Here is a 12073-nt window from a genome sequence, read left to right on the forward strand (position 1 = left end):
AAAGAGCTTTGCTTCCAGTTTTCAGGAGATTATAAATAAAATTGAGAAATGCATTTAAAAAAACCATTATAAATACCTTGAGCTTGTCCTCTTAAAAAAAGAAATAAAATAGACATTAAAAATAAAATCAAGGTTAAGACACAAGCCAATAAAAGTCGGCATGTGGGCTACCATGGAGTGTTACAGAGTAATGAAAAGAAAGGACACAGAGGAGAAATGAAAAGAGGTATATATATTAAGTTGTGCCCAAAGGGTTATGTGCACCATGTACTAATAAATGCACCAAGTGGATAAAAGGATGAACAAGGTGGTTCAAAAAGTATTCAAGCCAAAGAAAAGCAAATGTGGGATGAGAGGATGAAATGCTAGTGTAAAGGTGCGTATGGATTTCAGTGGAACTAGGATGATTGTGGATGATCTGACCCTGTCCCAAAAGAATTGAAAAAAACAGGATTGAATTAAGAAGTCTTGGGAAACAACTGGGAAAAAGAGATGTAGGGAAGTAAAAGGAAATGTCAAAAGTGAGTGAGAGGTGTTATATACACCAGGTTAGGAGAAGGAGAGAAGAAGAGGTGAAACAGTGAAAATTCTGACGCATAGCAATGATCCATTACTGGGTGTGTATGGACTGAGCAGTGAAGCAGCCAGTCACTAAGTCTTGTTTCACATCATTTATAGGCAGAGGAAGTTTCAGCTCTCTGAGCCATAGAAAGACTAGCCCCATGAGACGTACTGAGGTCCTGCTGTCTCATAGACCAGATGTAAAGGATCCTAAGAGAAGGAAACAAGGCAAATAGCAGGACCACAGCTCTGGATTTCAGGAGAATAGGCTAAGACCTGTTTAAGGTCTTGCTTGGAAGAATCCCATGGGAGGTAGTTCTGGGTAGAAGATGGATACAGGAGAGCTGGTTGTTATTCAAGGGTCATCTCCTCCAAGCTTAGGATTCATCCATCCTTGTGTGCAGGAAATCAACCAAAAGTGGTACAAGTCCACAAGGTGGTCCCAGTTAAACTCAAACATTTAAGAAAAAGGTGCTAAGAAAGAAGGGGAAGTGACCAGAAGGAATACAGAATCACTGTTTGAGCATGCAGGGACAGGTTTAGGAAAGCCAAAATACAGATCAAACAGAGTATGTCAAGAAACGTGAACAGCAGTAAGAAAGACAAGTACATCAGTATCAAAAGGAAGACTACAGAAAATGCGGGGCTGCTGCTGAACAGGGCAGGTGACCTGATGACAAAGCATTAAGAGAAGACCAAAATATTCAATGTCTTCTTTACCTCGGTTTTTACTGCTAAGGTTTGCCTTCAGCAATCACAGCCCCTACAACCAATGTGAAAGCTTGGAGTAACAAAAACTTACCATCTGTAGATGAGTAACAAGTTAGAACTAGTTAAACACACTGGATACACACAAGTCCAATGCATCTGATGGAATGCACCCAAAAATGCTGAGGGAGCTGGCCAATGTCACTGTAAGACAACTCATATCTATCTTTGAAAGATCATCACAATTGGAGGAGGTTCCTGAGGACTGGAAGGAAACAAATATCACTCCATTCTTCGAGAAAGGGAAGAAGGAGCATCCAGGGAGCTACAGACTTGTGAGCTTCACCTTGAGCCCTGGCAAGGTTATAGAGCAAGTTCTGGAAAACATTTCCAAACATATTAAGGACTAGATAATTGGCAGTAGTCAGCATGGATTTACAGACAGCCAGGTTTGTCAGCTGTGCCTGACAAACCTGATAGCTTTCACTGATGAAGTGAATGACTGAAAGGACAAGGGGAGAAGAATGCATGGAGATTGATCCTTTTGACTTTAGCACCATCTTCTAGAACATTCTCATAGACCAACCCTTGAACTATAGACTAGACAAGTGGACAGTAAAATACATTGAAAACTGGCTGAACCGCTGGGATCAGAAGGTTGTGATTAGTGGTGTGAACTCCAGCTGGAGCCTAGTCATCAGTTGTGTACCCCAGAGGTCAATACAAGGTCCAGTACTATTTAACAGCTTCATTAATGACTTGGATTACAAGATCCACTGCACCCTCAGCAAGTTTGCTGATAGAGAAAACTGGAAGCAATAGCTGATACAACAGAGGCTACACACAAGGAGAAGGTAAAGCAGCTGGGACTGTTCAGCCTGAAGATGAGAGGTCTCAATAGGACCTTATCCATGTGTATAAATGCTGGATTAGGGAGCTGAGGGAAAGAAGAAAGAGCCAGACTGTTCTCAGCAGCCCAGTGACAGGACAAGAAGCAACAGGCACATATTGAAACACAGAAAATTTTGTCTGAAGATCAGGAAACACTTTTTACTGTGAGAATGGTTGAGCCCTGGCATCAGTTTCCCAGAGAAGTTGTGGAGTATCCATCCTTGGAGATACTCAAAGCCCAACTAGATATGGCCCTGAGCAACCAGCTCTAGCTAACCCTGCTGTGAGCAGGAGGACTGGATGACTTCCATGGGTCCCTTCCAGTCTCAACTACTCTATGATGCTGTGATACAAGCTTCAGATGTAAATGAACTTAATTGTTTTCCTTAGATTTCCTCTTGATTATGGAAATCACATAAAAGAGGTTACAATAACAGGTTCAGTCATTTCCTCCACCACATAATGGGTTTATTACAGTTTTAATATAAAGACTTCCATAGATTAATGAAGCATGCTGATGAGCAGCTATGCTAATGATTGAAGATATCATTGACACAAATCAAGTATATTAACATTGAATAGGATGAGTATCTCCTGAATATAGGAATATAGAGGTCATATTCACTGCTTCACTCTGAGGAGGAGGGGCTTGAGGGCAAATAACCCACACAGAGCATATAATCGATAAATGCTACACTTCTCCTGTCAGGCAACAGACAGTAAGAATTTGAAAAGCCAGGTAGAGGACTGCCTTCTGCAAAAGAATGTGTAAACTCTATTTATTGGTCCTAGGGAGTTTTTTTCTTATAAATCTGGTGATAGAATTTCAGTATCTTGTACGATACCTTAACTTGTTTCACTTTTTCAGCTAAAGTGGATTTATTTTGGAAGGTACCTATGCAACAACGATTGCATGTACACAACGTAAAACCAGTCTATAAACGTGGAAACTGGGAAAGGCAAAACAAGAAGAATATTTTTCCATATAGATTGAGGTACACCTTTGAGCCTGGCTCCAGAAGGATAGAAGTGCCCATCGTACCCCTTTCCATTTTTAGAAATAGCTTGGCCCGAAGGAGCACCAGCTCATTCCAGCTCTCCTCTGGTGTGCTTAAATGTACACTGTATGGTAACAGCACTAGCAGGATACCCCAGGGTTTGCTTACTCAACAAGCACTTCATATTAATCAGCCCACTAACAATCCATTCATTCCATTTTACGTAAGCTAGCAGTGTTCTTCAATGCACAGAGAAATAAATAAAACATAGGCATTGCCATCATGTTTTTTACTACTTATATCATTGACACATTAAAGGTATTTTCCAGGAAGACTCACCAGACAGAGTCTTTTGTAAGTTTGGTGTCCACTTTTCCTTCCTCATCCAGAAAGAAGTCCAACCGTAAATTGGCATTGTTATCATGGGCAGAAGAGTAGTTGGTGATGAGTCTTGCAGGTATCCCCAAGCATCTCAGGACTGTGGCAAAGACAAAAGTGTGATGAGGAGGACAAATATGAAGGCTGTGTTCATGGATGACAGGATGAGAGGACAGAAACTATTAATAACTAGAATAAAATGGGAAAACACAGTCAAAACAACCCAAATAATTCTTCCTATCTGTCTTTATATAGCACTTGGTAAATATTTTATTTGGTCCCAAAATGATGAGCATTCAGGGTATGTGGTGGTACAATGGTTAGAACCTAAGCAGCTAATTACCAATAGTTTTAAAGCAGCCTTCCATAGCAACCACACTGCAGCCTTTCAGGACAAAGCTGGTGCAGTGGGTCAACTGCATGACCAAATGTGGTACAAAGAAAAACAACTTGCAAGAAATGCAAAATATGTCAGGTCTCTTAGTATGAGTAACTCAGGAGAATCATGAGATTATGCTAAAAAGAAAATTAACAGAAAGTATCTCCTTTTGATTGATTTGGAGTTTTCCTGTTTCACATCTGCTGACAGGAGGGATCAGGAGAACACAAAGAATAAAGCAGAAAATTAGTGCTAGCAATGGTGAAAAGCTGCATTGTTTGCAACTGAAATGACAGAGCTTGAGAGTCTAAATAAAATGCATTACATAATTCATAATTAATATTGAATACTAAGTAATAGTATTTGAGAGCTAACAGTCCCTTCCCATAAAGGATCTTAAAAGGACGACCAAAGAAAAAAGCCCCTGGCCCTAAATCTCAGACCATCACAATGTAACACTGGTGACTCTTCTCACCATTTGACAAGTGGTAGATTTGGGAAATGTGGAAATGCTACAGCTATGTCTGTAGTCTGCAGTAGTGCATCAGTAGCCTTCTGTCTTTGTATGCACCCTGCCTGATAAATAGGCATGGAGCACAGCCCTGAGAGGGGAGTAGGGCTGCAGGGTGACACATCATCTCAGCTTCTCCAGATGACATATTTTGTTTCTCAGCCAAAAAAAGTTCCTTTTTTTCCAATTTAGGAGCCAACATGGTTCTGCAGAAAACCAAGGATGTTTGTTGGTTTTTTTCCCCCTCTTTTTTTTTTTTTTTTTTTTTTTTTTTTTTTTTTTTTTAAGGGGAAAGATTTTTATTGAAAATCCCATTTAAAAATAGTTCCAATGCTGCAAAGTTGAACAGCTCTTCCTGCTACTGCTGGGTTTTGTATATTCATTAGTGTCACTACCGTGACTCCCAATAAAGTGTAACACTGCACATTCATTTCAAGTTCCTGGATGACAAATTACCTGGATGCATCCAATACCATATGTACCTATTGATTAAACTTAATTCAAGTACCCTCCAAGGCTTCCAGTGCATGAGCCATCAGGGCTCATTGAAAATAATTTGTCTGACAATTTCAAGATTAATGACCATTTCTCGAATGTTTTAGCATTTTTAACGGATGAATATCCAGAGCGTACATTATAGTAACCTTGGAAAGCTGGACTGGTCACAATGATAAAACATTGGCAGCTGAGAGAGACTCAAAATCACCTCAAAACAACCCTGTTAGTTGCACATGACCGTTCGGACCTTCGCTGTCCTCTCTGTAGTGATCAGAGCTGGATATATCAGTGGCTATCATCAGATTAGCCACTGGACATTTCCATTTCATAACTCTCAACAAACTTTGTACTTCAGCAATCCTTGCAGCAGTACAAAGTGCCAGGTCTCTGACTTGACTAACTTAGTCAGCAAACCAAGTCTAGTTTTACCCCAGATAAATACGCCTCTCCATTTAACACAGCAGGCTCCAGGCCTCTGCTGCATCGCCCCAGTTTCACAGTGGCCTGCAGGCAAAATATTGCGTAGTGGTGATTCAGGGCCATTGCAGGGGGAAGGTGGGAGAACTGGTGTTTGTGTCTGTCTGTGATCTATAGAAATCCAGATAAGGCAACAGGCAGAGAAGACAAAGTGGGCCATGGAAGCCACTGCGAGGAATTCCTCCATAGGAAACATTTGCATGAGCCTTTTTAAACCCATTATGTTGTGCAGAGGCTGAGGAGCATCAAGTACAGACCACGTAGCCTCAGACAGTGAAGGAAGTAGATATCTCTCAGGTTCTTTGGATGTGGGTGATTGCTCATTATCCCACTGCTCCAGGAATAAAATTAAGCATTTCATGTGTGAAGGACACAGCACCTGCCAGCACCTTCCCAAATCAAAACATGATTTGATTCAAATACATGAAAGAATCTGGACTTGCACAAAACAGCTGACATTGTCCCATGCAACATCCTTGTCTCTGAATTGGAGAAACACGGATTTAATGGATGGACCAATTGGTGGATAAAGAATTGACTGGATGATTGCACTCAAGAAGTCGCTGTCAGTGGTTCAATGTCCAAGTGGAGATCGGTAACGAGTGGCATTCCTCAGGTGTTGGTGCCATTTAACATCTTTGTCGGTGACAGAGACAGTGGGATTGAGTGCACTGTCGGCAAGTTTGCTGATGACCCCAAGTTGTGTAGTGCAGTTGACACTGGAGGGAAGGGATGGCATCCAGAGGGATCTTGAGAGGCTTGAGGGGTGGGCCTGTGTGAACCTCATGAAGTTCTACAATGCCAAGTGTAAAGTCCTGCACATGGGTCAAGGCAATCCCAAGCAAAAATACGGCCGGGGGAGAAGTGACTGAGAGTGGCCCTGAGGAGAAGGACTTGGGGGTGCTGGTTGACAAGAAGCTTAACACAACCAGGCAATGTGTGCCTGCAGTCCAGAAAGCCAACTGTATCCTGGGCTACATCAAAAGCAATGTGGCCAAGAGGTTGAGGGTGGTGATTCTGCCCCTCTACTCTGCTTTCATGAGACCCCACCTGGAGTGCTGCATCCAGCCCTGAGGTACCCAACATAAGAAGGTCACAGACTTGTTGAAGCAAGTCCAGAGCAGGGCCACGAAGATGATCAGAGGGCTGGAGTACCTATCCTATGAAGACAAAACTGAGAAAGTTGGGCTGTTCTGCCTGGAGAAGAGAAGGCTCTGGGGAGATCTTATAGCACATTGCAGCACATAAAGGGGGCCTGTAAGAGAGCTGGAGACGAACTTTTTACAAGGTCATGTAGTGATAGGACAAGAGGGAACGGCTTTAAACTGAGAGAGGTGGGGTTTGGATTGGATATTAGAAAGAAACTCTTCACTATGAGAGTGGTGAGGCACTGGAACAGGTTGCCCAGGGAAGTTGTGGATGCCTCATCTCTGGAAGTATTCAAGCCCAGGCTGGTTGGGGCTTTGAGCAACCTGGTCTAGTGGAAGGTGTTCCTGCTAACAGCAGGGAAGTTGGGACTAGATGATCTTTAAGGTCCCTTCCAACCCAGATCGTTCTATGATTCTGTGCAAAGCAGAGAAATCTGAAACTCCATCCTCCACTGCAGCTGTGAGAAGCATGTGCCAGCAAAAGGCTAGGTGGTCAGAAGACAGCTTTATTTCTGAGGTCCTTACTCCTTTGAATAGTTTTTGAACCACCTCAGGTAACCAAAATGAGCTATGAAATTTAGTTATCCAGACAGGAGGAAAACTATGTACAAAATGAAACACATACAGAACAGGCAAAAATAAAGTGAAAACACGGAGATGCCCAAAGCTGCCTGGGGGTGAAGAACCACTCTTTCAACTTATCATTCATTATTCAATTTTCACATTTCCTGTGGAAGATGGGTGATTAATTGCCCTCATTTTTTATAAAAGTATAATGTGAAGAGAAGTATAATGTGATTCCTTGAGAAAGCAACATGTGACAGTATTAAGGTACATAAAAAAGGGAAAGGTTTCACAGAGAAATTTTCTGTAATTTCCTTTTCACATCTTAAAGACATGGACCAAATCTTGGCTTCAGCTGTGGCTCAAAACTGCTTGATGCAATGTAGGCTCCAAGCCTGCAGAAATACACATTGTGTCTCCCTGCAACACGCTGATCTGGTCTTCCCCACAGTCTGATGCTTAAATGCATATATTGTAAGTGCTTCTCAGGATGATCATCTCAGCTTAAGACACTTACTTTTAGTCTCTGTTCAGCTTCTTCTATTGGCCTATACCATAGGCATAGGAAAGGTTTAACTGGCTTTATATTGATGCTTGACATAAGCATTGCTTCTAATGTCTGGTCCCTATTATCTGTATAAAGCACATTTGCTACACTCTGAGAGTCTTTCCTGACTCTAAGACGCTGCAGTGTGTTCCTGTGTATTAGCAAATGATGTTGTTAGAAAGTGCTAAATAGTAAAAAAGTGGGACCAATTCAATGCCGCTTTCCTCACTGGGTTTTATGACCCGCAACACTCTGCAGCAACACTAGAACTCTAGTTTGACCAACTGTGTTTAGACTTAACCTCCTAGTGCTAGACAATTAATAAACTAGGCCAGCATTTTCTTCATTCTTCTGGTTCATAAACTCTGTAGAAAATGTTAACAGTGCTCAGTAGACAGGTGTAGGGACAGTTCATCTCAATTTTTCTAGGAACAATCCTCAGTAGGTGAGATTTGGCCTTTCTGCAGCAGAAACACGATCGCATATCCCATACTGGATAGTAACTTAATGTTTTAGGTCTAGGTGACAAGCACCCTGTTCATCTAAGATTTCCTGACAGAAATGTGGACCATGCCAAAAGACTTAACTTTCTCTCTCACAAACTTACCCTTGTGAGTCACTGAATACATTTTGCTGAACCCAGAAATCATTAACAGATTTGTGTGGAAGAGCAGCTGAACTGAAGTACACACCAAAGTTTTATCTGAAGACCATCTATTTTAGCCATGTATTTTTAAGCCTCTGTGCTATTTATTCCTGAACAACACAGAGTCAGGAAATATTTTAGTTAGTTTTTCCTAAGAACTCTGTTAAGTAAGAATTGCATGGAAGCATGGAGATTTTCTCACTGATACCTACATGTGTTGAAGACACCAGCAAAGACCCAGCACTGGCCGTATCGCACAGGTTGCTTAGAACTGTAATACTCCAAGAGAATGTCCACACTTCCTGTCCAGGCTGAAGGTGCAACACCATAATCATATGAATTGTTCCAGGATCCAGCAATCACACCATTATCGTCCCTGGAGTTGATCTAAAGTCAAAGAAAACGAGTGTTAGGGATGTCAGAGACTGAATAATAAAAAGCTCCTTAACTCAGCAGACAGATAAGATAGGAGAGACTGAACATAGTCAGTTTATGCTAGAAGTAAGATAAAAATATTTCATTATGAAGGTAGGGGATAAATAGAACAATCTTGCTAAGGACCTTGGATTTTCCATCACTGAACAATTTTGAATGAAGGTCAGACACTTAAAAATAATGTTGAAATTAAATCACCACACTGAGTATTCATGTTGCCTGTTTAGTAAGTTTTATTAACATTAAATGTGCTTACTGATATGTATTTTAAATAAACACAATCAGCTATACACTGATAAGCAAGCCTCAGAAATATTAAGCTGTATTCTTTCCTAACATCATTTGGTTTTCTTTCCATATCAGTCCATATTTTAATAAAATTACTCCTGATTTGCAGCAGACTGAGAGGAAAACCAGTTCACTGTTATTTTTAGAGTAGAAACTAACTCTTTTGGTCCAGCACACATGAAAACAAGAAGGAATTTGCTGTGTAAGTTTTCCTCTGGTAAGATTATACAAAGCAGAGAGTTTTGCTGACTAATGGCTATACTGATAGGCATTAACGAGCAATACATCTCCTAGCTGCAATTTGAACCAAACCAGTTGAGGCTGTGCAAAAAGCTCATTTGCTCTGTACCTTTTAATTATGCAAATGCGGAACAGCTACACACCAGCCAAATAAATCACAATTCTCATTTGAAAGCTTTTGGCTGCATTAACTACTGTTTTATAATTAGAAAATCGACTTCCTGTGAACTCTAGGACTGAATAAAGATAAGTATTCAGAGTCATAACCAAAGGATTAAGAGGTTGTGCCCATCTAACTGGTGTGGGAAACATGCCAAGAAAAGAAATCTTGAAGGACAGGGCAACATGTTGATCTTCTGGTTCTCCTATGGTTGTAAAGGATGGAAGAAGAGAAGGACTCTACCTGCTTTGCAACACAAGGAAGCCTCAGAAGGAATCCAGCATGGGAGAATGTCCTCAGACTAGCTCAGCTCTACCACATTTCAACTTGAGCAAGAATGAGGGTAGGGAACACAGGCTGAACTTTAGCACCTCCTGACCACTCCTTACTCAGGTCCAGATTTCAGATGACCACACCCCCAACCCAGCTATGGCCTAATTCTGCAGTACAGACCTAAAGTACATAGGCTCCTGGATTTCCAATGGTGAGCTTCTCCACCTCTCTAAAATGATTCAGTGGCTCAAAACTTAACTAATATCCAAGCCCTTTTTGGGTTCTTAAACTTCGTGCTATTCTGTCTTGAGGGCCTCCATGGTCCCTACATGAGGGACCTTTTATATCTACTAGCCCAGAGATGAGGGAACCACATTCAATTCTTACCTCTATCTGGAGGTCTGAAACCATATTTCTAGTGTCTGGAGTGAAATAACTAAAATGTTAAAAGAGAAAGAGAAGTGGAGGTGTTCTCAATACTTCTTGCTGAAGCTATTGTATGTAATGTGATGCTATGCAAGATTGAGAGGCTGGAGATCCCCCTTCAATGTCATCTAAGACAAAGAGCTCATTTTCTTAAGGCCTGGGCAAATGCTATAACAAATGGGTTAAAGGATCATTCATCTCCAGCAGCCACGTTTTGTGGACAGTCTATTTTAGTAGCTGGCTCGAGAGAACATCTAATTAACTAGCTCAATGACTAGAGTATTATTCTGGGAAGCAGAAGGCATCAGTTCAGACCTCGAATAAGACAAAGGAGAGGACTCAGCCTTTGTCTTCCACATTCTGGATGAGCCTAGCATATTGAATATTAGGGATGGGACTGCTCTTGCACCCACAGCGTGATTTCTGATGCCTAGCAACTGGAAAGAAAGGAGGTCTGGAAAGTCTTCTGTCTTCTCCTTGATTATTTTAGGTACTTTTGTTCTGAATGTGGCATGTTTTGTGGACCCCATGCTTAAGAGGACAGTTCTCACAGTGTTTTCTTCTGGGGCCAAAGTAGCACACATATATGTTTGTTCTCAGCCTGATTAGGTCATTTGAGGCTTAAATCAGACACCCACCGTTGCAGACCCCAAAGAGGTTAGCACTGGAGTCCACATAAAGTCTCTCAGTTCCCCATCCAAAATTCCACCCATCAGGCCACCTTATTGTCCATAGCAGAAATAGCTTTCTCAATTATATCAGCTACTGGAAAATGAGCATAGTGTCACAAGAAATACTTATGTCTGGAGTGCAAGGTCTAAAAGTGCCTTTCCCACACTGAGGCATCATTCTCAGGAAAAGGCCATGAGCCAACATAAGTTGCTTCAGCTTTAGTGGAGCAAAATAAGATGCCAGACTCCAGAATGGACAATTGTCAGAATGGACAATTGATCTGTTGTATGTTGGAGTGAGCACATCAGGGCATGAGAGCCAGTTAAATCGGCCTGGCTTTGATTTATGAGTCATTTCTGACACATAGTATGCATCCATTACATACCACTGCGGAGGCAACACGACAGATTTTGATTGGGTTTCCACGCCCAGAGAGCTCCAGTTCTGCCTTATCCATCAGGAACAGGCAAGCATCCAGAATGTTTTCTTCAAACTAGATAAAAGAAAATAAAATGGGAAACAGAGGTAAAATTCTGGAAAGCACAGGCAAGGTTACTTTCTCCTGTCGTTGCAATAGCTAATGAGCTTCAAAATTAGCTGGTCAAGTCAAATTTCTATGTTTCGCAACACAAGTTTTCTTCTGGAATAATCACCCATGTGTGGAAAAAAAAACGTGAGAGGCTGTAAGGGAAGAGAGTATAATTTTGAATTCAACCTCAGTCCAGTTTCCAGAAGGTTGAAATGACAACACAGCCTTTCTGACAGGGCATAAAATTTTAAGTGCTAACAAGTATATAAGAGGAGGATATTATAATAATAACTACAAGAAGCTGGTCTACTTGTGAAGGACTTCATGTCCTTCACAGCTTCCAAACCTGTTAATTTCAGGACTTCTCTGACACAGCCAGTGCATTGCTGAGAAGTTGAACAATAAGTGGTTTGCCAGTGTTAGTTTGAAGACACTTACCTTTTAAAGTTATTTTTTAAGTCTGTTTAAAATTGACAAGATAAAAACTGATTATATAGATTAATCCTGATCTACAAAACTTAGACGTCAAAAACACCAAGTGACCTAAAGTAGTCTTCTTCAAAAATAGAGTGAAAAGGTACAGGTTTTTTCGATCCAGCATGAACAAGCACAAGAATGAATTGAGGGCAGAGGTGCCTAAATAGACCAGAAACCATTTGTCACAGGACTTGCCCTGCAATGTATTTCATTTTCCTTGGGAGAAACTGCATAGCAAAGGAAAATACCTCTGTCCCCTGGTAAACG

General features: G+C 41.2%; 1 protein-coding gene across 1 annotated transcript in view; it reads right to left on the reverse strand.

Moving 5' to 3' along the window:
- F13A1 (coagulation factor XIII A chain) overlaps positions 1 to 12073 on the reverse strand; it is a 120982-nt gene that overhangs the window by 18975 nt on the left and 89934 nt on the right. The window contains exons 10-12 of the mRNA XM_039386561.1: positions 11186 to 11293; positions 8519 to 8693; positions 3498 to 3636 (exon numbers count right to left, since the gene is read on the reverse strand). Of these exons, the coding sequence (XP_039242495.1) occupies positions 3498 to 3636; positions 8519 to 8693; positions 11186 to 11293 (422 nt within the window). The remainder of the gene's footprint in view (positions 1 to 3497; positions 3637 to 8518; positions 8694 to 11185; positions 11294 to 12073) is intronic.

This window comes from Pipra filicauda, unplaced genomic scaffold (genome assembly GCF_003945595.2).
Source record: "Pipra filicauda isolate LSUMZ 115617 unplaced genomic scaffold, ASM394559v2 scaffold48_size3843733_pilon, whole genome shotgun sequence".
NCBI classification, from domain to species: Eukaryota; Metazoa; Chordata; class Aves; order Passeriformes; family Pipridae; genus Pipra; species Pipra filicauda.